Source organism: Pristiophorus japonicus, chromosome 10 (assembly GCF_044704955.1).
Source record: "Pristiophorus japonicus isolate sPriJap1 chromosome 10, sPriJap1.hap1, whole genome shotgun sequence".
Taxonomy (NCBI): Eukaryota; Metazoa; Chordata; class Chondrichthyes; family Pristiophoridae; genus Pristiophorus; species Pristiophorus japonicus.
In genome coordinates this window covers 131,854,955-131,880,425 of record NC_091986.1, presented here as the reverse complement: position 1 = coordinate 131,880,425, position 25,471 = coordinate 131,854,955, and the positions used below count along the sequence as shown (strand labels likewise).

The window sequence follows — 25,471 nt, the reverse complement described above, 5'->3', positions numbered from 1 at the left end:
GAGCGGGGAATACATCAGCATGCCTGTCAACCAAACTGGTTACATATCCTCCACAGACACCTTATGCTGTGTTTTTTTTTTGGAACAGGCCTCCAAACCCTCTGTAAATGAACAGAACCAAGTGCAACCACCAACTGACAACAAGAGGAATCGCACATTAAAGCTCCTCGCTCTCAAGTTTGACTGTGCCAGTGCTGAATATGCTTCTGAATGAGCTGCTTTGTGTCAGCAAGGTTCCTCCAGGTGTAAAGCATGTTGATCTGGACCTGTGCATCTTGCCTCCGACAACCACCATGGCCGTACTGGTGTACAATAGATGGGCGGTGAGAACAACTGTCCACAGCAGCTTTCCAGTGAAACAGTTAAAACCTGGTACTCCGCAATTAAACATGTGAGTTCAGTGCTCTGAACAAAATTTAACTTGCTGGTTTTAGAACATATTTTTCCCCATCTTCTCTTGCTCGGGTGCAATTCTATACGCAGTAGTTACTCTAACTGCAGTAGTTGCAGCAGAGCAGGTCTCCAGTCGTCCTGGTTAATACTTGCCACTGGATAAAGGCCGAGCTCTGTCAAGCCCGTGTGGTAGCTGATGTGCAACGCACAGGCATCTTCCACCCACGCAACTGGAGTTCAGGACTGGAACATCGGGTCCTTCATTAAAACATCTGCAAACTCATGTGGAAGCAAATCATCCTCGTTCGAGGGGTCGCCTATGATATGATGCTTTGTCAGCATAAATAGCACAAACGGTGTGAATATTTGTTTGCCCATCTGAGATAAAGTGGTGAATTGCTTACCATTCCTGCTCATTCAGGCTCATCTGGCTTTACATAGAATTACATAGAATGTACAGCACAAAAACAGGCCATTTTACCCAACTGCTCCATGTGATCCTCCTCCTACCCCACTTCATCTAACCCTATCATACACTTTAATACACATTCTCCAATGCCCACAGCCTGTGGCTTTTCTTTTTAAACCTATGTAAATTCACTTTGTTTTAAAACACAAAGCTTAAAGAAAATTCAATCTGAAAATCCTTACTGTGAAGAAAAATTCTGAAACATGATAAGTTTAGAATTAATGCAGGAACATGCTATTCTTTCACTTAATATAAACTAAAAACAGTGCAGTACCTCAACCAATAATAAGAACAGGACTGAGTTTGTGATTTCCGTATACTTTAGACAATATATTGCACAGAGTACAATTAAATGGATAATTAAATGGTATATAATAGTTTACAATGCTAAACGGTCATAGTTTGTCCATTAGACAGCAACTTTTGACAGAAGCTCCCACTTCTCACATAACTCATTCTTCTTCACCGGCATATAGTACCTGAGCATCTTCCAGAATTGTGAGGATGGGGGAGAAGACTTGTTTCCTTTCCATGGTATCTCTGGCAGCACTGTGATGGCCTTTTTAACATTGTGTGGAAGGTCAGTTATGTCAGGCAGAGATCTGAATTTGATCAAAATTACCTTTGTTTTGAAATTATCAAGCATACTGTTGACTCCTGTCTGCAGTTCAAAGATCCTCGATTCAGTCGGTGCAATGTAATTTGGGCTAAGGACAATTATTACTCTTCTGCTTCTCTTTATACATGAAATAACATCTTCAGTGTAAACTGGACAAAAAAAAAAATAGAACAATTACATACGACTATTTGTTGTATGACTAGTGGTTTATATCGTTTACAAATTTTTGAGTTGAATCCAGAAACTCACGTTTTCATTTTGTCAAGTCATAACTGTGAGGTACACAATTGCATTCTGGTGGAGCTCACAAAACTGAGAGTCTGTGTAATCCTCACAATGATGCCACTTTCTATGTTATGTTTATACATATTAAAGAAGGTAACTGGACAGTTAAGTTCTATCATTGATTTTTTTTTAATTGAAGAACCAAGAAGGTGTTACCATTCAGATTTTCTCCCATCTTATTTCCATTATGTTCACAGTGAACTTCAGTTTCTATAAGTGAATCTGTGTGCCTTCTGACCTATAATGTTCAATCTTAGATGTCCCATGAATAGGAATAATATGCCTCAGAACTAATAATTGCCTTTCTACTGGGATAATTTACATAAGAAGTAACAGGGGATACTACCTTGCACACTTGTTCTCACCATTAGATGTAAAAATACCACACTGTCAGTCCATAAAAACTATAGGACACATTTGTTACAACATTAAATATACACAGAAGAAAATGAAAACATTACAAAAGTAGTAGTATGAACACTTATAAAAACAGAAGAGATTTAAATCACCCATTCAAAATTGATGAACCGATGACAGATAACGAGCACAAATTCAAATTACAGAGTACTGATTCACCTTAAGGACTGTTTTTATCAAAGTGATTATCTGCACGAAAATTTTTGTGTCCTTCTGTGCATATGTGCGGTGGACCCCGCCCATTTTTGTGCATGCGCGCTTGACCCGTGCGGGGCATGCGCAGTATGATATGTGAGGGAGCCGGAAGTGGGGCCGATCCACGTTGCCGTCTGAGTCTGGAGCTGCTGCTCAAGCTTTTGGGTTATCTTTCAACAATCAATGACTATACTAAAGGAGCCGCTAGGACTTTTGTTTAAATTATCGCTGTGATTATCCACACCAACATTTTTGTGACCGAAGAGAGAGAGGAAATTAGAGGTGGGTGAGAGAGAGTGAGAAGAGGGTAGAAAGAGACACTAGGGCAGAGAGAGAGAGACTGGAGCAGAGAGAGAGAGAGAGACTGGAGCAAAGAGAGAGAGAGAGAGAGAGACTGGAGCAAAGAGAGAGAGAGACTGGGGCAGAGAGAGAGAGAGAAAGAGACTGGAGCAGAGAGAGAGAGAGAGAGAGAGACATAGAAACATAGAAAATAGGTGCAGGAGCAGGCCATTCAGCCCTTCGAGCCTACACCACTGTTCAATATGATCATGGCTGATTATGCAACTTCACTACCCCATTCCTGCTTTCTCTCCATACCCCTTCATGCCTTTAGCCATAAGGGCCACATCTAACTCCTTTTTCAATATATCTAACGAACTGGTCTCAACAAATTTCTGTGATAGAGAATTCCACAGGTTCACAATTCTCTGAGTGAAGAAGTTTTTCCTCATCTCGATCCTAAATGGCTTATCTTCTGGGTGTACTAGGGGACAGTGGGTCGAGTGAGAAGGAGGAACTGAAGGATATCCTTATTAGGTGGGAAATTGTGTTAGGGAAATTGATGGGATTGAAAGCCGATAAATCCCCGGGGCCTGATAGTCTGCATCCAAGAGTACTTAAGGAAGTGGGCCTAGAAATAATGGATGCATTGGTGATCATTTTCCAACAGTCTATTGATCTGGATCAGTTCCTATGGACTGGAGGGTAGCGAATGTAACACCAGTTTTTAAAAAAGGAGGGAGAGAGAAAACGGGTAATTATAGACCAGTTAGCCTGATATCAGTAGTGGGGAAAATGTTGGAATCAATCATTAAGGATGAAATAGCAGCGCATTTGGAAAGCAGTGACAGGATCGGTCCAAGTCAGCATGGATTTATGAAAGGAAAATCATGCTTGACGAATCTTCTGGAATTTTTTGAGGATGTAACTAGCAGAGTGGACAAGGGAGAACCAGTGGATGTGGTGTATTTGGACTTTCAAAAGGCTTTTGACAAGGTCCCGCACAAGAGATTGGTGTGCAAAATTAAGGCACATGGTATTGGGGGTAATGTACTGACGTGGATAGAGAACTGGTTGACAGACAGGAAGCAGAGAGTCGGGATAAACGGGTCCTTTTCAAAATGGCATGCAGTGACTAGTGGAGTGCCGCAGGACTCAGTGCTGGGACCCCAGCTCTTTACAAAATACATTAACGATTCAGATGAAGGAATTGAGTGTAATATCTCCAAGTTTGCAGATGACACTAAACTGGGTGGCGGTGTGAGCTGTGAGGAGGACGCTAAGAGGCTGCAGGGTGACTTGGACAGGTTAGGTGAGTGGGCAAATGCATGGCAGATGCAGTATAATGTGCATAAATGTGAGTTTATCCATTTTGGGGGCAAAAACACAAAGGCAGAGTATTATCTGAATGGCGGCAGATTAGGAAAAGGGGAGGTGCAACGAGACCTGGGTGTCATGGTTCATCAGTCATTGAAAGTTGGCATACAGGTACAACAGGCGGTGAAGAAGGCAAATGGTATGTTGACCTTCATAGCTAGGGTATTTGAGTATAGGAGCAGGGAGGTCTTACTGCACTTGTACAGGGCCTTGATGAGACCTCACGTGGAATATTGTGTTCAGTTTTGGTCTCCCAATCTGAGGAAGGACGTTCTTGCTATTGAGGGAGTGCAGCGAAGGTTCACCAGACTGATTCCAGGGATGGCTGAACTGACATATGAGGAGAGACTGGATCAACTGGGCCTTTATTCACTGGAGTTTAGAAGAATGAGAGGGGATCTCATAGAAACGTATAAGATTCTGACGGGACTGGACAGGTTAGATGCGGGTCGAATGTTCCCGATGTTGGGGAAGTCCAGAGCCAGGGGACCTAGTCTTAGAATAAGGGGTAGGCCATTTAGGACTGAGATGATGAGAAACTTCTTCACTCAGAGAGTTGTTAACCTGTGGAATTCCCTGCCGCAGAGAGTTGTTGATGCCATATTCAAGAGGGAGTTAGATATGACCCTTAGGGCTAAAGAGATCAAGGGGTATGGAGAGAAAGCAGGAAAGGGGTAGTGAGGGAATGATCAGCCATGATCTTATTGAATGGCGGTGTAGGCTCGAAGGGTCGAATGGCCTACTCCTGCACTTATTTTCTATGTTTATATGTTTACTCCTTATCCTTAGACTGTGACCCCTGGTTCTGGACTTCCCCAACTTCAGGAACATTCTTCCTGCATCTAACCTGTCCAATCCCATCAGAATTTTATATGTTTCTATGAAATCCCCTCTCATTCTTCTAAATTTTAGTGAATATAGGCCTAGTCGATCCAGTCTTTCTTCATTTGTCAGTCCTGCCATCTCGGGAATCAGTCTGGTGAACCTTCGCTGTACTCCCTCAAGAGCAAGAATGTCCTTCCTCAGATTAGGTGACCAAAACTGCAAACAATACTCAAGGTGTGGTCTCACCAAGGCCCTGTACAACTGCAGTAAGTCCTCACTGCTCCTATACTCAAATCCCCTCGCTATGAAGGCCAGCATGCCATTTGCTTTCTTTACTGTACCTGCATGCTTACCTTCAATGACTGATGTGCCATGACACCCAGGTCTCGTTGCACCTCCCCTTTTACTAATCTGTCATCATTCAGATAATAACCTGCCTTCCTGTTTTTGCCACCAAAATGGATAACCTCACACTTATCCACATTATACTGCATCTACCATGCATTTGCCCATTCACCGAACCTGTCCAAGTCCCCCTGCAGCCTCTTAGCATCCTCCTCACAGCTCGCACTGCCACCCAGCTTAGTGTCATATGCAATCTTTGAGATATTACATTCAATTCCTTCGTCTAAATCATTAATGTATATTGTAAATAGCTGGGGTCTCAGCACTGAAACCTGCGACACCCCACTAGTCACTGCCTGACATTCTGAAAAGGACCCGTTTATTCCCACTCTTTGCTTTCTGTCTGCCAACCAGATCTCTATCTACGTCAATACATTACCCCCAATACCATGTGCCTTAATTTTGCACACTAATCTCTGGTGTGGGACCTTGTCAAAAGCCTTTTGAAAGTCCAAATACAGTACATCCACTGGTTCTCCCTTATCCATTCTATTAGTTACATCCTCAAAAAACTCTAGAAGATTTATCAAGTATGATTTCTGCTTTGTATGCAGAAAGAGTCAGACTGAACACCGTGAGCTCAAAGTAAAGTGTGAGCTTAGTCCTTTATTGCAGGTCTCCAGAGTGCCTCTCCAACCTGTGAGGCCTCCTTAAATACCTGTGCTCCCAAGGGATTATGGGATCCCTTGGGACTCCAGGGGATGAGCTCACTGATGGCTGTACAAAGTAAATACAAGTTTACATATATAACAACACTCCCCACCCCCCCAAAAGTCAATAGTGTAACTATTTACAATGTGAGTCAATCTGGGGCTCTTCTTACACTGGTTGATCGTCTCGGTGTGAAAGCTGGTATTGTTGAATAATTTGTTGGGCCCTCGCTGGGCTGCTGTGCAGCTGGCCTTGCTGAGCTGCCTGGTGTGTTGGGCTGCTGTGGATGATTGGTTCTTCTTCGTGGTCAATCGTGGTGCCGGTTGCCATTGGTCTGTATGTTGGGGTATCAAAAAAGGTAGGGTCCAAGTTGGGTTTCTCAGGATAGTCCGTGAATCTGAGTTTGATTTGGTTCAAGTGTTTCCGGTGAATGAATTAATTTTGAAAGTTTGACCGAAACACTCTGCTCCCCTCTTTGGCCATGACAGTGCTGGGAAGCCACTTGGGACCTTGTCCATAATTCAATACAAATACAGGATCATTGATTTCAATCTCACATGACACATTTGCGCTATCATGGTATGCACTTTGTTGAAGCCGCCTGCTCTCTACCTGTTCATGTAGATCAGTGTGAACTAACGAGAGCCTTGTCTTAAGTGCTCTTTTCTTGAGCAGTTCAGCAGGTGGGATCCCAGTGAATGAGTGGGGTCTCGTGCAGTGGCTAAGCAGAACTCGGGATAGGAGAATCTGCAGTGAGCCTTCAGTTATCCTCTTCAAGCCTTGCTTGATGGTTTGCACTGCTCTCTCTGCCTGACCATTGGACGCTGGTTTAAATGAGGCAGGTGTGACATGTTTGATCCTGTTACGGGTCATAAATTCTTTGAACTCAGCACTGGTAAAACATGGCCCGTTGTCGCTCACCAGGACATCAGGTAAGCTGTGAGTGGCAAACATGGCCCGCAGGCTTTCAGTAGTAGCAACGGACGTGCCAGCCGACATTATCTCACATTCAATCCACTTGGAATACGCGTCTACAACCACAAGGAAAATTTTACCCAAGAGTGGGCCTGCATAGTCGACGTGTACCCTAGACCACAGTTTGGAGGGCCAAGAGCATAAACGTAGCGGTGCCTCCCTGGGTATATTGCTTAACTGCGAGCATGTATTACATCTGTGAACGCAGGACTCTAAGTCCGCATCGATACCGGGCCACCACAAGTGGGATCTGGCTATCGCTTTCATCATTATGATGCCTGGGTGGGTACTGTGGAGGTCATTGATGAAGGTGTCTCTGCCCTTCATGGGGACCACTACTCGATTGCCCCACAGAAGTCAGTCTGCTTTTATAGACATTTAATCTTTGCGCCATTGGAACGGCTTTATCTCTTTCTGCATTTCCACTGGGACAATGGACCAGTTCCGATGAAGCACACAGCTTTTGATGAGAGATAATAAGGGGTCCTGGCTTGTTTAGGTTTTGATCTGCTGGGAATGACAGGTTATTGCTCATTCTCAAATGCTTCCATAACCATGGCTAGATCTGCGGGCTGCGCTATTTCCATCCCCGTGGTGGGCAATGGAACCCTACTGAGAGCATTGGCGCAGTTTTCTGTGCCTGGCCTGTGGCAGATGGCGTAGTTGTATGTGAACAACGTGAGCGCCTATCTCTAGATGTGGACTGATGTGTTGGTATTTATCTCTTTACTCTCGGAAAATAGGAATACAAATGGCTTATGGTCAGTTTTCAATTCGAATTTTAGCCCAAACAGGTATTGATGCATTTTCTTTATCCCATAGACACATGCTAATGCTTCTTTCTCAACCATGCTGTAGGCTCTCTCAGCCTTAGACAGACTGTTGATGCATAAGCAACCGATTGCATTTTCCCAAAATCATTAGCTTGTTGCAATACACGCCCGACGCCATATGACGCGCATCACATGCTAGTACCAAATGCTTACATGGATCATACAACACAAGCAATTTGTTTGAGCATAACAATTTTCTTGCTTTTACAAAGGCATTTTCTAGGCTTTTGCCCCAAACCCATTTGTTCCCATTTCATAGTGAGACATGCAGTGGTTCGAGCAGGATGCTGAGACCCGATAAGAAGTTACCAAAGTAGTTCAAGAGTTCCAGAAACGACCGCAGCTCCGTCACGTTCTGTGGCCTCAGTGCGTTCTCGATTGCCTCTGTCTTCGCGTTTGTGGGCCTCATGCCGTCCGCCGCAATCCTCCTTCCCAGGAACTCCACTTCAGGCACCAGGAAAATGCACTTCGAGCATTTTAACCTGAGCCCCACGCGGTTTAGTCGACTAAGTACCTCCTCCAGGTTCTGCAGATGCTCGACTGTGTGAGCAAGACATTGTCCTGGAAGACCACGGTGTGCGGGACCAACTTCAGTAAGCTTTCCATGTTTCTCTGGAATATCGCCGCCACTGATCGGATTCCAAACGGGCATCTGTTATAAACAAAAAGACCTTTGTGCGTGTTGATGCAGGTGAGGGCCTTTGATGATTCCTCCAGCTCCTGCGTCATGTAGCTGAAGTCAGATTCAGCTTCGTGAACATCTTTCCTCCCGCCAGCGTTGCAATGAGGTCATCAGCCTTTGGTAGTGGGTATTGGTCCTGCAGGGAGAAATCCTGAGGACTGGGACTAGCCCACTCGTTGAACTCGATTGGTGAAATGATGCCCTCCCTTTGCAGCCGATCTAGCTCGATCTCTACCCTTTCTCTCATCATGTACGGGACTGCTCTCACCTTATGATGGATGGGTCACGCCCCCGGAATTAGGTGGATCTACACTTTTGCTCCTTGGAATTTCCTGATACCTGGTTTGAACAGCGAGGGAAATTTATTTAAGACCTGGGCGCACGAAGTTCGTCAGCGGGCGATAGTGTTCAGACGTCGTCCCAGTTCCAGCATATCTTTCCCAGCCAGCTCCTGCTGAGCAGCGTGGGACCATCGCCCGGTACCACCCAGAGTGATAGCTTGTGCACCATTCCATCGTAGGAGACCTTTACGGTAGTACTGCTGATTACAGGAATCAGTTCTTTTGTGCAAGTTCTTAGTTTTATGCGGACTGGAGTTGACACTGGCCTTGAGGCCTTGTTGCACCACAATCTTTCGAAAGTCTTTTTGCCCATAATGGACTGGCTCGCTCCATTGTCCAGCTCCATTGACACCGGGAGTCCATTTAGTTCAACATTCAGCATTATCGGGGGACAATTCATGGTGAATGTGTGCACCCCATGTACCTTTGCCTCCTCGGTCTGAGGCTCTGGTTCATCCTGATCCTCCGTGGATCTGCCCTCCTCTGCAACATGGTGGGTTGCAGGTTTAACAGGATTTGCAGCTTGCCTGCACACTTGTTGGAGGTGTCCCATTGTTCCACAGCCCTTGCAAACATACCCTTTGATTCGGCATGAATGGAAACGATGATCTCCCCCGCAACGCCAACGAGGTGTTAATAGGCTTGCATTCATCACCCTTGATGGTGGACTCTGAGACATCTGCGGACGTGTAGCTGCAGATATGTGTGACCTGCATTGTACATTACGATTCATAAACAACATCACTTTGTTCACAGTACTTGTAGCAGCACTTGTGTGCTGAGAGATTTGCTTCGTATTGTCACTGGTGGCAATGAATGCCTGGTCTATCGCTATGGCCTTACTCAAGGTTGGGGTCTCTACAGTCAAAAGTTTGCTAAGTATGGTTTCATGGCCAACGCCAAGTACGAAAAAGTCTCTGAGCATGTGCTCCAAGTGTCCTTCAAATTCGTAATGTCCTGCAAGGCGTCTTAGCTCGGCGACATAACTCGCCACTTCCTGGCCTTCAGACCTTTTGTAGGTGTAGAACCAGTACCTCACCATCAGAACGCTTCCCTTCGGGTTCAAATGCTCTCGCACCAGTGTGCACAAATCGTCGTACGATTTCTCCGTGGGTTTCGCTGGAGTGAGCAGATTCTTCATGAGGCCATATGTCAGTGCCCCACAGACAGTGAGGAGGATCGCCCTTCGTTTGGCAGCGCTCCCTTCCCCATCTAGCTCATTGGCTACGAAGTATTGGTCGAGTCGCTCCACAAAAGTTTCCCAATCATCTCCCTCCGAGAATTTCTCCAGGATGCCCACTGTTCTCTGCATCTTTGGGTTCGCTATCTGTATCTCATCGCCAGTTGTTATGTATGCAGAAAGAGTCAGACTGAACACTGTGAGCTCAAAGTAAAGTGTGACCGTAGTCTTTTATTGCAGGTCACCAGAGTGCCTCTCCAACCTGATCTCCAGCACTTGCAATTTTGTTTTTATATTTTGCTTATATATAAAACATGCCTGACAGTATTCCTGGTGGAATTGCAATTCCATTTTAGGAACTGGTAGCTACATCTTCCAAATAAAATCAGTAATGATTAGAAATGGAACTGTTCCCGCTTTGAAATCCAAAATTTTGAATTAAAATTAATTAAATTTGACAGTCCTTTTAGCCACTATACGAGTGCAGCCAGCTGCAGATGTCCTGGTCTCTCTCCACGCCCAGAATCCAGGAGCTGACAGAATCATAAATTCATGAACATTCTACAGTTCTACTTCAGGATTAATCATGTGATTTATTGTTTATTGTCTCCATATGAACAGCAGAGTTGAGCATGCCTACAGAGACCAGCTCCCCACTCCAGAACAGTGTATCAAGTTCACTCTTCCAAAACAGGATGTCTTGGTGAAGTGTAAATTAAAAGCACTTTAAAGCAAGTGTTATGGAGGAAATACTCATCTCACCTCTTCGGTATGGGTTGAAATTCATGTCCACAATATGAAAGTCCAGCCTAACCCACAAACTAGACATATACATTTTATTTGATAAATGTATGCCCTATTTCATTGTTGACCTGTATGTTTGGTCTGGTACAAAAACTGCAGCACATATTGTAGCATGTTTAAAATGTTGTATACTTTAAAACATACATGCATATAAATAATAAAAAGTGATTCAGCAGACTTCTCTAAATATTAGACCTTTATCAAAACACTTAATTTTATGTGCAGAAGGGCATTCGACATTACTTCACATAAATAGGAACAGGAAATATGAGTAAAAAGTGTGAAACTACACTGTGCTATCTAAAAACCATAATCGACCATAGCCACTGACACTATATAACTTTATATTCAGTGTTTAAAGATGAGATATGTTATGGTACAAGGCTAAGACTTACCTTTACCTCATTAGCCTAATCGTTTATAAGAAACTAGGCAATTTTAAGCTGCATTTATATTGTTTTTATGCTGTATGTGTCTATTCGCATGTGCATTCTGGCTGCCACTCTCGACTCGAGCCCATCACTTCTATTTCTCTTTAAGTGGTTCGGTGTCAAATTTTGTTTTATTATGCTCCTGTGAAGCACCTTGGGTCATTTTACTGCATTAAAGGCATGATATAAATTTAAGTTGTTGTTGTACTAGTGTTGTCAGCTGGCAACTCTTGCCAGATTTGCTAAAGCAGTAAAAAACAAATCTTTCAGGTTTATTTTAGAATAAAAGAAAAAGCTGCAAATGCTGGAAACCTGAAACAAGAAACGAAAATGCAATACTTAACAGGCCAACCAACATCAGTAAAGAGAAAAGATAGGTTATTGACATTTTGGATGTGTACCTCTTAGTTTCCTGTAGAGTCACAGTTGCCTGATACCTCAGGAACACAGATGACACCAACATGACACAAAACAATATAAAAGCAGCTTTCTATTTCAGTAGGGGCAGAACTTGAAACAGAAACCTACAACGGAGCCTAAAATGAGTGCTACAATAACCAATTTTGCAGTTTAGAGGCCCGTCCGTGCCTGATCGTTACAGGAGATCAGGCCTCTGCTAACTTGGTCGGGGCCTTTTTTAGGCATCCCTGGCATCGCACAAAATGAGCAGAAGCCTCATTTTAATATTGTACTACAATTTCAGAACCGGTCTCCTAAACTTCTTTGCCCTAGTTGGAGGTTGTGATGCACAAGCAGAAGCCTAACCAGCAGTCCTTAAAGGGGTTGCTCAAAATAAGCCTCAAGAATGCTCCTCAAAGCACCGCAAAAGAACTCCGGGCCGCTACTAGCCACCACCCCTCCCCCCTGGACCTGTCTCCGGGCCATGTTGCAGGCCACAATTCTTAAGGCCTCAGCAGGCGAGCTGTGTCGGGGGCCTGCAGCTTGCCTGATTTAATCTGATGAGGCCTGACGTTGAATTTATTTTGGTCCTTGGGCCTCTCCATTCTGGTCTGCCATCACTGCACTCCACCAGAAACATACCTGGTTTGGGGCACGAAGGCATTTAGGCCTCAAAGATTATTATGCAGACAAAGTAGTCATCCAACACTCCACACTGGGAATAGAAAGACAATTAAAAACCTGTGGCGAAGACCACAGCCTGAATTTTAATTGCAGATGCAAGCTCTGCCCAATGCTTTCTTCTCCGCACCTTCTTTTACTCCCAGTATAGCTAGAGAGAGAGGGACAGAGTCTGCCTTCAGGTGGTAAGAAATAAAGCTGCTCTAACAGTGGGGCTTGTTTAGTTTGGATTCCTGAAGACTGGCAGAAGAATCATAGATCCACAAAGATCTGGGTCTTTGATTCTATCACTGAGATAAGGGAGTCAGATTCAGTACTGTAAATGCAGGGGACTGGCTCATGAATACTCGTCTTCTGGAACCTGAACTGAACAAGCCCATGTATAAAAGTATCTTTATTTCTCAGGACTTAAAGTCAGGCTCTCCCTCTTTCTCTCTCTGTAGCTATGCAGGTAGCTAAATAATGTGTACTGTTATCTGCCATAATGAGATTACTCGATTACATTACATGGCTCAGCATGGAATTTATATAATAAATGCCCTGAATCCAGAACTCCAAAAACCGGAATTGTCCGAAAACCGGATATTTTGCGCAACCCAGATGAAGTCGTTCAGGATCTGCAATTATTGACCTAAAACTGGACATTTTTGAGGTGCCCAACCATGGAATGATTCAGTTTGGTAGGAGGAATAAGGAGGCTACGCCGCGCCGCTGGAGGGCCGCTGGTGGCGGGAATCGGTAGGCAGCGAGGTCCGAAATCTGGCAAAACCTGAAATCCGGCACGGATTCAGTCGAGGATTCTGGATTTCAGACAAAAAAAGCAATAGTCTGAAATCTGAAATCCTCGACTGAATCTGTGCTGGATTTCGGGTTTTGCCAGATTTCGGACCTCACCGCTCAAAACCCGGCACGGATTTGGTTGAGAATTCCGGATTTCAAATTATTGATTTTATTGTCTGAAATCCAGAAAAACCCAAAAACCGGCATGGAATGCTTCCTGAGGATTCTGGATTTTGAATGTTGTATCTGTATGGTATAGTATAATGAAAAATGTTAAAGTATTTTAATTTTATTTGACATAATTTACTAAAGCTTTGCACAGCTATATCAATATTGAAGCCTGTTAAAACAGAGACGTTCTGGCATAACATGTGGCCCTCTCTATTGACTACTATATTATCATGAGGTGCAGTGAGCCATCAGCAGCAGCAGAATTGTATTCCGCCACAATCTTTATCCTGGCATATCCCTCACTCTACCATTACCCTCAAGCCAGGAGGCCAACCCTGGTTCAACGAGGAGTGCAGAAGAGCATGCCAGGAGCAGCACCAGGCATACCTAAAAAGGAGGTGCCAACCTGGGGAAGCTGCAACACAAGACGACATGCATACTAAACAGCGGAAGCAGCATGCTATAGATAGAGCTAAACGATCCCATAATCAACAGAACAAATCAAAGCTGTGCAGTCTTGCCACATCCAGCCGTGATGGTGGTCCATTAAAAAATTAATGGGAGAAGGAAGCTCCATGAATATCTCCATCCTCAATGATGGCGGAGCCCAGTATGTGAGAGTAAAATTCAATGCTGAAGCGTTTGCAACCATCTTCAGCCAGAAGTGCCGAGTGGATGATCTATAGCAGCTTTGTCCTGAGGTCCCCACCATCATTAAAGCAAGTCTTTAGCCAATTCATTTCACGCCAAGTGATATTAAGAAATGGCTGAGCGCACTGGACACAGCAAAGGCTATGAGCCCCGACAACATGCCGGCTATCATGCTGAAGACTTGTGTTCCAGAACTAGCCGCGCCTCTAGCCAACCTGTTCCAATACAGCTACAACAGTGGCATATAACCAATAATGTGGGAAACTGCTCAGATAAGTCCTTGTCCACGAAGAGCAGAACAAATCCAATCTGGCCAATTACTGCCCCATCAGTCTATTCTCAATCATCAGCAAAGTGATTGAAGATATTGTCGACAGTGCTATCAAGCGGTTCTTACTCACCAATAACCTGCTCACTGATGCCCAGTTTGGGTACCGCCAGGACCATTCAGCTCCAGCTCTCATTACAGCCTTGATCCAAACATGGACAAAAGAGCTGAATTCCAGAGGTGAGGTGAAAGTGACTGTCCTTGACAGCAAGGCAGCATGTGACTGTGTGCGGCATTAAGGAGAGCTTGAAAAATTAAAGTCAATGGAAATGCAAGGGAAAACTCTCCACTGGCTGGAGTCATACCTAGCACAAAGGAAGATGGTGGTTGTTGAAGGTCAATCATCTCAGCCCCAGGACGTTGCTGCATGGATTGCTTTGTGCCCCATCATAAGGTCAGAACTGGGGATGATCACTGATGATTGCACAGTATTCAGTTCCATTCTCAACTTCTCAGAAAATAAAGAAATCCATGCCCGCATGCAGCAAGACCTGGACGACATTCAGGCTTGGGCTGATAAGTGGCAAGTAACACTTGCGCCACACAAGTGCCAGGCAATGACTATCTCCAACAAGCGAGAGTCTAACCACAGCGCCTTGATATTCAACGGCATTACCATCGGTGAATCCCCCACCATCAATATTCTGGGGGTCACCATTGACCAGAAACTTAACTGGCCCAGCCACATAAATATTGTGGCATCAAGAGCGGGTCAGAGGCTGGATATTCTGCGGCGAGTGTCTCACCTCCTGACACCCCAAAGCCTTTCCACCATCTATAAGGCACAAGTCAGGCATATGATGGAATACTCTTTATTACAAGAGGGTTTGAGTATAATAATAAAAATATCTTTTTGCAATTACATAGGGCCCGGGTGAGACCGTACCTGGAGTATTTTGTACAGTTTTGGTCCCCTTACCTAAGGAAGGTTATACTTGTCATAGAGGGAATGCAACGATGGTTTACCAGACTGATTCCTGGGATGGGGGATTGTCCTATGAGGAGAGTTTGAGCCTGTATTCTCTACAGTTTAGAAGAATGAGAGGTAATCTCATTGAAACATAGAAAATTCTTACAGGGCTTGACAGGGTAGATGCAGGAAGGGTGTTTCCTCTAGCTGGGTATCACACTCTCAGAATAGGGCGTCGGACATTTAGGACTGAGATGAGGAGAAGCTTCTTCAATCAGAGGGTGGTGAATCCTTGGAATTCTCTACCCCAGAGGGTTATGCAGGCTCAGTCTTTGAGTATATTCAAGATGGAGATCAATAGATTTTTGAATATTAAGGGAATCAAGGGATATGGGGACAGTACTGGAAAATGGAGTTGAGGTAAAAGATCAGCCATGATCTTATTGAATTATGGAGCAGGCTCGAGGGGTTGAATGGCCTACTCCTGCTCCTAATTCTTATGTTCTTATGTTCTCTCCACTTACTGGATCAGTGCAGCTCCAACAACACTCAAGAAGCTCGACACCATCCAGGAGAAAGCAGCCCCCTTGATTGGCACCCCATCCACCACTTAAACTTTCACTCCCTCCACTACCAGTGCAGCGTGGCTGCAGTATGTACTATCTACAAGATGCACTGCAATAACTCGCAAGATTTCTTCGGCAGCACCTCCCAAACCCGCGATCTCTACCACCTAGAAGGACAAGGGCAGCAGGCGCATGGGAACACCACCACCTGCAAGTTCCCTTCCAAGTTACACACCATCCTGACTTGGAAATATATCGCCATTGCTTCATCATTGCTGGGTCATAATCCTGGAATTTCCTCCCTAACTGCACTGTGGGAGTACCTTCACCACACAGACTGCAAGGAGGCAGCTCACTACTACCTCCTCAAGGGCAATTAGAAATGGACAATAAATATTGGCCTTGCCAGCAACGCCCACATCCCAGGAATGAATCAAAAATAAATCTGTATCTTAATAAACTGCTTTTATTTCACTCAATCATGCCAGCAATTCAGATGAATTTGGTATCTGGATCTGAGTGATTATGGTCTTAAAGCTGTGGGGACCCCTGGTAAACTAAAGCAATCTGAAAGTTTTCCTGTTGGAAATGTTCAACATTGTTTATTCTTCAGTACTAACATATCTGTGAGTAGGGAAGTGAATTTTCTGTGAGGATTTTAAAGGTTGGGATATCTAGGAATTACACATCTCACCCTTTGGAGCTGTCAGATGTGTAGAGATCTTAACATTCATTAAAGTGATGCTAATGATTCACTATTTTGTGTGGGAGGGTATGTAGTGTGGAAATAAAGGAGGATGGGAGGGTAGCATCGATACAGTAAAGAGGCATTCCTGTGGCAATCCCCTCAATATAGGCTGTGTAAAATAAATAGTGTAAATTAAAACAAATTAAACAAATACAAAAGAACACTCACCCCCTCCAGGCAGTACATCCCTCTCAAAGAGGCACAGCTTATATCCATGCTGCTTCTCTAGCACGGATGGAAGAAGCTCCAGAGCAAACCTCTCCTCTGTAATATAATTATCACTCTCATCGTCCTCTCCCGAGGAAGAAACCTTTGCATACGAAACAAAGGCATCAAATTCTTTCCCATCTAGTCACAAGGAATCAGTGGTGTAGTGGTGGGGAGGGTGGGGGCAAGAGAAAAAAGCAAAAAGAATGGAGATTACTGTCTTTGAGCCATTTTCAATACATTCCAAAGTTTTATGTAACAGACAGAAAAGAAAGTAAATTTGGATACATTAATTTTTTTAAATCCCATTTGAAATTTTAGATCTATTATGTCCTTGGATGCTCTGATAATGATTCCACGAGACAATGTGTTGTACTTGAACTGTAGCGACCTTAGTCCTTTATTGATAACTCCAGAGTGAGGATCACACCTGGTGGCCTGCCTTTTATACTAGGCCAGGCACAAAAAAAAAACTAGGCCAAACACACCTCTACAGGTAACCTACAAGTCTCCCACTGCTGTCGCACACCTTGTGATAATACAAACAGTAGCCATATAGGATACATGACATCACTCTCCCCCAAGCCTTTAGTGCAAATCACCTCTGCATTGACTGTGCTCTGGGCGGGTCATTTCAATCTTCGGTGAGTGGTTGTTGTTTCGTTGGCAGTAGAGTGCTGGTGGTTGCTGTTTGTGTGTGTCCCTGACCACTCCATTCTCCCCCCTGCCCCCCAACCCCCACCCCACATATAGATTATGCTGGAGGCTCATTGCATTCATATACATTCAAGTCCAGAAAAACAAGTTTGCATTACATTTGTGGTTCAGTTGTGAGACAAGTACAATAGACTGGTGAGGTACATTATCGATGCGTACTGGGGATTGGTAACCATGCATAAGGACAAGCTAGTTCCAGAACTGCTGGATGGTGCCCAGGTAGTCTGGTGGCGGCGCGGTGCCCAGTGCTGGCAGTGGGAACCTGGTTGGCTCAAGTTGCCTGCTCTCAGGGCTGTTATCGTTGCTCCTAGCATCGGGCAGGTTCACAGATACCTGTGACTTCCCTGTCCTTTCTTTGCACCCTGGGTCGCTGCTGCTCCCTGAGGAGCTGTCGTCTAGCAGTGCACAGGGAACTGCTGACTCGCTAGCTTGGGCATTGTTTGGTTTGGGATCCTGGCTGGTCCCGGTCCCATTTGGGAGAACAGTTGCGGGTGACCCCTCGTTCCCGGGTGTAGCCTTGGTGGTGATAGGGTCTGGAGGCTGTGCCTTAGCACAGTTTGCTCTTTCAGGCTCGTGGCGGTTGGTGCCATCGGGTGCCTGAGAAGTGAAGCCGATCAGGGGCAGGATATCGATACCAGTGCCATTGCCCTCCTGAGATCGCTTGCTCTGCAGTTCATGTGTATAGGCTGCTTGTGGCCACACTCCATGGTGCATAACTCTGGTCCCAGGAACATAGGCCACAGCGTTGTGTAGCTCGCTGGACCTGTGTGCTCCTGATGGGTGTTTGCCCGCTGCATTGGCTGTATGCAGTTGAAATCCTTCATCGCACAATGTTTCATTACTTATTGTGAATACCGTGTAGCTCCGATCGTGATCGAATGACTTTTCCTTGCTTGTTGCATGTACACAACTCTAATCATCAGTTACACATTTTACCTCTAACTCACAGTTGCTATTACATCGCTTGAGTATGTGGAACTGTCTCTTTAAGTATGGTGGGTTGCGGGCCTCCTTTAGGAGAGCCTTGCTTTCTTTACCCCAATCCTCTTCTCCGTTTGGTGCCACATGTTGCTCCATCAGCGCTGCACCTCGTGGCTGACCACCGCCATCTTTTTCTTCAGCGCATCACCTCGTGGTTCGTGCGCCATCTTTCCTCCATCCACGATGTCGACTGCAGTGATCCTCTTCTCTCTGGGTTCTGCCACCGAAGCTGGGGAGTCGCCTGTGGATCCGATTTTCTTCCTCTGGAGTCCTGCCACTGGAGCCTGGAAGGTGCGCTCAGGTCGTCCCAGCTGGATCATCTCCATGCAGTCGTGCTGAGCGGTCAGCTTGATTGTCCCACAGCCTCTCAAAGGCTTCTTGATTCATTACTGACTGGCTTGCCCCCGTGTCCACTTCCATGAAGACTGGAACGCCATCTATCTCGACTTCCATCCTCAACGGGGAACATTCGGTGGTGCAGGTAAACATGCCATATAACTCGTGGGACTGAGCTGCCTCTCTTCCTATCATTTCATAATCCGCGCTGGATTCATGGCCATCTGCAGAGTCTTCATCGACACAGTGAGTCATGTTTCTCTTACACATTCGCTGGAGGTGGCCCTTTGTGCTGCAGCCTTTGCAAACATAGTCTTTAAAACAGCACTGGTGAGCCCTGTGATTCCCTACACAACGCCAGCATGGGGCTACTCGATTAGCCCCCTCGGTGGACTCTGAGTTAAGGGACCCGGGGGCCTGTTCTCTCTTCCCTGAGAAGGTTCACATTGTACAGTCCAGCCTCTAAAAGCGCCACTCTGTGCACAGTACTTGCTGGGTTTGCTTCCTGAGGAAGAGTCATCTGCCTAGAGCTGCAGGTCGAGGTCATGAATGCCTGGCTCACAGAGATGGCCTTCTGCAGTGTGACTGTGGTATCCGCCGACAGTAGCTTATGAAGAAGGCCCTCATGGCCAATTCCAATGACAAAAATGTCCCGCAGCGCTTCGGGGAGGTGGCCGGCAAAATCACACGGTGCCGCCAGCCTCCTGAGGTCTGCAGCGTATTTCGCGATTTCCTGGTCTTCAGGCTGTCAGTGGGTGTAGAACCGGTGTCTGGCTGTGAGGATGCTCTCCTTGGGCTTGAGTTGCTCATGGATCAGTGTTACGAGCTCCTCATACGTATTGGTCGTTGTCTTTGCTGGTGCCAGCAAGTCCCTGATGAGGGATTATACGGTGCGCCCACAACTGGTTGGCAGGATAGCTCTGCGCTTGCCAGCCAGTGTGGCCGGGTTGTCTCCTGCCAGGTCGTTTGCTGTGAAGAAATGGTCGAGCCTCTCCACAAAGGCGTCCCAATCATCACCATCGGCGATTTGCTGCAACATACCAAGAGTAGCCATTTTCGCGTGAAAGTCCATAATCTCGTCGCCAATTGTTATGTCCTAGGATGCTCTGATAATGAATCCACGAGGCAATGTGTTATACTTGAACTGTAGTGACCGTAGTCCTTTATTGATAACTCCAGAGTGAGGATCATACCTGGTGGCCTGTCTTTTATACTAGGCCAGGCACACCTGTACAGGTAACCTACAAGTCTCCCACTGCTGTGCACTCTGGTGGCACACCTTGTGATAGTACAAACAGTAGCCATATAGGATACATGACAAGTCGTATTAGTGGTAAAATTAGACATAGACAGAGATGTAAATCAGGCAGTATCGCATTAATCACCTGTTAAAGGCACTGCTCGACATTCGCTTCCATTAACTTCAATATAACTGAATATCAGGTATAATGGTCGGCAAATGTGATTCAACCTGTTTTTCATCCTCACCCCATATCCAATTTCACCCCTATAGTATGTAAAAGCAATGTCTGGGGGGCTGGTGGGGGGAATTTGTGAGTGCCAACAGAATTGCCGGCGTCACCGGCAACTCGAGTTAACTGCTGTCGAAAATGGCTGCAGTGCTTCCATTGAAAAATTAGCTCTGGAGGTTGGCGATGTGGAGCGCAGCACTAACTTACCATGCAACACCCTCCTGGTGGCGTTAATACAGGCCTCCGACCCGAAGTTCTCGTACTCTCCACAGCCTCACTCTGGGCAATTAATTATAACAAGTCCAACAGGGGTGGGGGGAGGGCAGTTCTGGATTTAGTTTTAGGGAATGAAGCTGGGTAGGTGGAAGGTGTGTCAGTGGGAGAGCATTTTTTTGGCAGTGATCATAATTCAGTTAGTTTTAGCATAGTTATTGATAAAGACAATGATAAAACATGAGTAAAGATTTTAAATTGGGGAAAGGCCAATTTGACTAGGTTGAGAAGTGATTTAGCCAAAGTGGACTCGAAATAGCTACTTGAAGGTAAATCAGTGTCGGAGCAGTGGGAGGCATTCAAGGGGGAGATACAAGGGGTTCAGGGTAAACATGTTCCCACAAAGAAAAAGGGTAGAGCTACCAAATTTAGAGCCCCATAAATGACAAGGAGCATACAGGTTAAAATAAGGCAAAAAAAGAAAGCTTATATCAGACATCGAGAGCTCAATACTGCAGAAAGCCTAGAAGAGAATAGAAAGTGTAGAGGTAAAATTAAAAAAATAAATTAGTGCTTCAACACTAAATAGCTTAGCAAACCGGGGAAGGGGCACCCAAGGCCCCACACAGGCAGTCCAGCTATGTACACTGAAGTCCTCTACCCATAGGGCCAGGAAGCCCTCCAGAAAGAATGATGTTGGACCACATCACTGAGGCTGTCACTGTTAGCAGTGTCACCCTCATTGCCTGGCTCCAGTGCCCAAAGAAGCTTCATGACCTCAGAAGACTGGTCAAGGTCAGTGAATGTCTCTTCAAAAGCCATTTCCTACCAACTGCATCACTAGCCTCACACATTGCTCAATGCACGACTACTTCGCCCCCCCCCCCACAACCCTACCAATCACTCACCTAACAACAATCTGTATTAATCACGAGTCACATCTCCTATTCCTAGCCTCAACTCATTCCCTTCGAAGAGATGGTGCAGGCCATTCTTGGCTAGGGCATGGCTGAGCCTTTGGCCAGCTGCGGGGCTGAAAAGATACAAGATGCGGGTATCCTCATACGTTATCCTCTTTCTCGCATGCTTTCCCGCCCTCCCTTCACCACAACTGCACCTTTGCGTCTTCCTCATTTCACACTCCCAAGAAATGCAACCTGCCTAGTTAGTGGGTGACCAAGAAGAGGGAGAGGAGAGTGAAGAAGAAGAAGAAGAAGAAGATTTATTTGACACTCACAGCCACCAGCTCCTCAAGATCAATCAGCAAGGCCATTTGCAGTGTTCCCTAATGAAAGTCAGCAGCCTTCCACCAGCCATGCTGCAGCTACTGGGGCTGCACTGCATGATATCAGTAGGGCAAGTAAAGGCACACATAAGACAATCACTAAGAGAATGCATAAGGGTGATGAGCAGATTTCTTGATGTCTTATTGGATGGATAGATGTATAAAGTTGGATTGGAAAGTTTGCTTTGTGGTGGCTTTTATTTCAGCATTGTGGCCAAGAGGACACTGTGATGGTCAGTAATAGTGGGAAGGTAAAGTGTGGGACTAATGTTGAAAGGGGAAGTGGGGTTGTGGTCACTGGGACCGCAGATGGATGATTCCATCCAGGATATCTTTCTGTCGGCTTTCTTCTGTTCGGCTTGTTCCTCTTCGGCTTCTTCCTCTTCCCTCTGTGAGTGGATGCTGTAAATCTGAAATGCCAGCATAAAATGATGGAAATACTCACCAGGTCAGGCAGCATCTCGACCTGAGATGTGAACTCTGTTTCTCACTCCATGGATGTTGCCTGACCTGTTGAGTATTTGCAGCATTTTCGGTTTTCTCAGAGGCCTTCCTTTACCATCCAAGGTCTTGAAAGCACCCTGCAGCACTCCCTACACACTTTAAAAACTTTTAATATCTAGTGCAGCAAGCCACTACTTCAATAAAATGTTTTTAAAAACAGTCCAAAAGCTTAAATGCAAACTTACCTGAAAATATGTGTGTGTCTCTTTAAGAGGTGCTGACAGCACCTCCGTCAGTCTCTTTACATGCTGGAATGTTTCCCTGGCATAGTTATGACCCAGTGCTTGGGTCAAAGTTGGCCATGGTGACATTAAGTTGGCGTAGCACGCCGACTGACATAACCAATCCGCCTTTTTTTTTGCAGGGCATGAATACTTACTGGCAGCACTATGGAGAGGAGCAAAATGGAGGACACCATAGGATCCTCCACTAGCTTTCACCATGTTTTGTCTGTAACAGGTAGTGTTAGGCCCCTGGATTTTTAGCCCTACAGCTTTTTCTTTGGCCCCTTCAGTAGTTACAAGCACAACATTAGGTGCAATGGGTTCTAATGTGCATTTTTGAATTAATGCAATTTGGAGAAATTCATATTTAAATCATATTCAAATTACTTGAGGTTGCATATTCATCACTCACTAGCTGTTTGAAGAGTTGCCCAAAGAAGGCTAAAAGGCAGACATCTTCTGTTAAGGAACGCCATCCTATCCTTCATTTTTTATCCTTCATTTTTGAATCAAAACTTTCTTAATTATTTTTTCAATCCTCACTTTCTTGCTGGATTCTTATTTTGTCAGAGTTTTAAGTCTTTTTCCCATTTATTACCCAATAAATATTTCAAACACAAACAATAAACCCAGATGTTAAAAAAAAATTATATGCTATAAGATGACAAGGGTAATTAAAATACTTATGGTAACTTTTGGAGAATACAAGTAACATGTCACAAGCATAGTATGATACAAAAGATAGCGGAAGAAAAGTTATTCAAAAATTCTATTCTATTAATTTCTCAAATCTGATAAAATTCAGTTGAAGAAACATAGAAACCTAAATTTTTAAAATAAATTGTTTGGAATAAACTAAAACAAGATATGATAGAGCTAGAATACTATGGCCCTAAAAGATAATTGTTCTGTTTATTTATAGATTAGTAACAGGACTAAAAAATATATATATATGGTTTTCAATTCAGAAATGCCTCCACAGTTATGATTACACCCATGTGGAAGTGAATTCTAGCAATATTTTGTAATCCAGAATTTCTCTCACCTCCTATGGTTTCATCCTTTGAGAAATAGTGCCGGTAAAGCAGAACAATTTCAATCCAAAATTTATAGACTCCAACACATCCACAGACAATCGTCACAAATACTAGTGATGTAGATATGGTTATCACTTTTATTTGAAAGCTGTTGGACTCTGAAAGAGTATCAGATATGACAAATATATATTAGCACATAGGAATTCAGTTTCATAAAACAAACATTTTTTCAGTCTTTACATTTGAATGCAACTGGTTATTATATCTCAGCTTGCTTAAACAGATGAGTGAAAGTTAAAATCAGTACCAAAGACAGAGTTCTTCATTATGCATATTAATCATCTGGGAAATGTATGGAGGCCAAAATCCTCAAGCCATTTCAGAGCCAGTTGGTCAATGTGTGTAGATTTTCCTACATGTATGAGCTGTGGCTCTCTGCACACACCCTTCCCACAACGTACATTTGGTGCAGCCTAAAATTCCATTGCCACCCGCTGGCCAGTTACTGCTTCCCACCGGTTTCAGGCATGCAGCTGGCCGATGGCATGCACATGATGCCCAGGAGTTAAAATCGTCCCAGCCTTGCACTTCTGAGGCTGATTCCCTCTCCCTGTTCCCTGCTCGCTACTCTCGTTTAAAATTGGGGCTAACGAACTGGACCGAGACTGCAGACATATAACTTTCCTCCCATGAATCTAGCTCATTTCTGACTCGGGTCAGGACAACTGTAAACCAGTGACCTAATTTGTCTTGTCACATTTCAGTAAATGACGGATTTCTCCGAGACTACAACAGATTCTTATTTTGCAGTTTTCTGAAGCACATGTCAGTGGAAGCTTTCACTGTTTGTTCTCACCTTTCTCTTTGAGTCTAAGCACACCAGATGAATTTCCCTGGGAATTCTGGGAGAAGCATGTGAAGTTGGTACCGAAGTCTTCTTCAGTAACTTTACTCAGGTTTGATTTCAGAATTAATGTAAATCCATCGATTATGTTTGTACACCTAAAGAGGATAATTAAGAACAATTTTAATTTATTTAACATAAAATGTTTTCCCAAATATGGCAGAACCAATTACACTGTCCAGTGGAGTTCTTTTTATTTTTATTTTTACACAAACATTCTATAAATTATGCATGGTTAATTAGCTTAAACAAGTTATGCTGAAATCACACTGTACAATGTTTGTATCAAGTTGCTTTGGCAACTATTTTAGTCAATCCATTATTTTAAATAGATTAATGCCTTTGTTAAAATAGCAGACACAGGAATTTATATGAATGCATTAATATGTTCAATAATAATAAAGCACAGCATATTTTAATACTATTAATTTTAAATAAGATCTTCTGCGGCCTTGCTCACAGTGAGTAAGGGAATACAAGGTTTTATTACATGTAACACAAAATGGAGCAGATTATCCTGTTATTGTCTTTGGCTATATCGTGTCACCTGGCTGCAACAAAGTGATTGTGTGTCCATTCGTTTAAATATATGATCTACCATGCCTGAACGCAATAATAGGAGAATCTGCCCCAATATTTTAGTATGGACACAGTGATAAGTAATTTAAAAAAAATGAATATTATAGGAGTGCTAATGATATTTTCGGGCTTGAATTCCATGATTAAGTACAAAAGCTGGAGGTAGGTTGAGATAGGCTGCAGGCACTGCATGCAGTAGTACTGGGGACTGGCCGTGGCCATGCCTTGGCTATCAGTCATCAGCGCCGCGCTGATGACATCATCAAGCTGGCAGGTCACAACGCCTCTCTGCTTCAGTTAAAGGGGAGGGCCGTTGCGAACTCTGCAGAATTTAGTGGCAAACATTAGGCGGTTTTGGCCGGGCCAGCAGCCTGGCACTCGAGGGGGGAACCAGGCTGCCTGTTGGTGGCCCAGCAGAACCCGCAGCCATAATTGTCGGACCGACCTGGCAGTCGGCCAACAAAAGAAATAGCATGGCGGCTGCAGCAGTGCGCCCTCCCCTTTAAGGGTGGCCGGGCCACTATGACACAGAGAGTGTACGAACAACAAAAGCTGTGAGGTGCACTGAACGGAGGCAGGGCTGCTCCAGCGGGGCAATAATGGGAAAAGGGCAATTT

At 44.6% G+C, this 25,471-nt stretch overlaps 1 protein-coding gene across 1 annotated transcript in view; it reads right to left on the bottom strand.

Annotated features, from left to right (window-relative positions):
- Nucleotides 1-1,271: 1,271 nt before the first annotated feature.
- The window catches only part of LOC139274627 (interleukin-18 receptor accessory protein-like), an 84,739-nt gene continuing 60,539 nt past the window's right edge, over nt 1,272-25,471 (bottom strand). The window contains exons 8-11 of the mRNA XM_070891305.1: nt 24,228-24,373; nt 23,380-23,529; nt 16,564-16,743; nt 1,272-1,630 (exon numbers count right to left, since the gene is read on the bottom strand). Coding sequence (XP_070747406.1) covers nt 1,272-1,630; nt 16,564-16,743; nt 23,380-23,529; nt 24,228-24,373 — 835 coding nt within the window. The remainder of the gene's footprint in view (nt 1,631-16,563; nt 16,744-23,379; nt 23,530-24,227; nt 24,374-25,471) is intronic.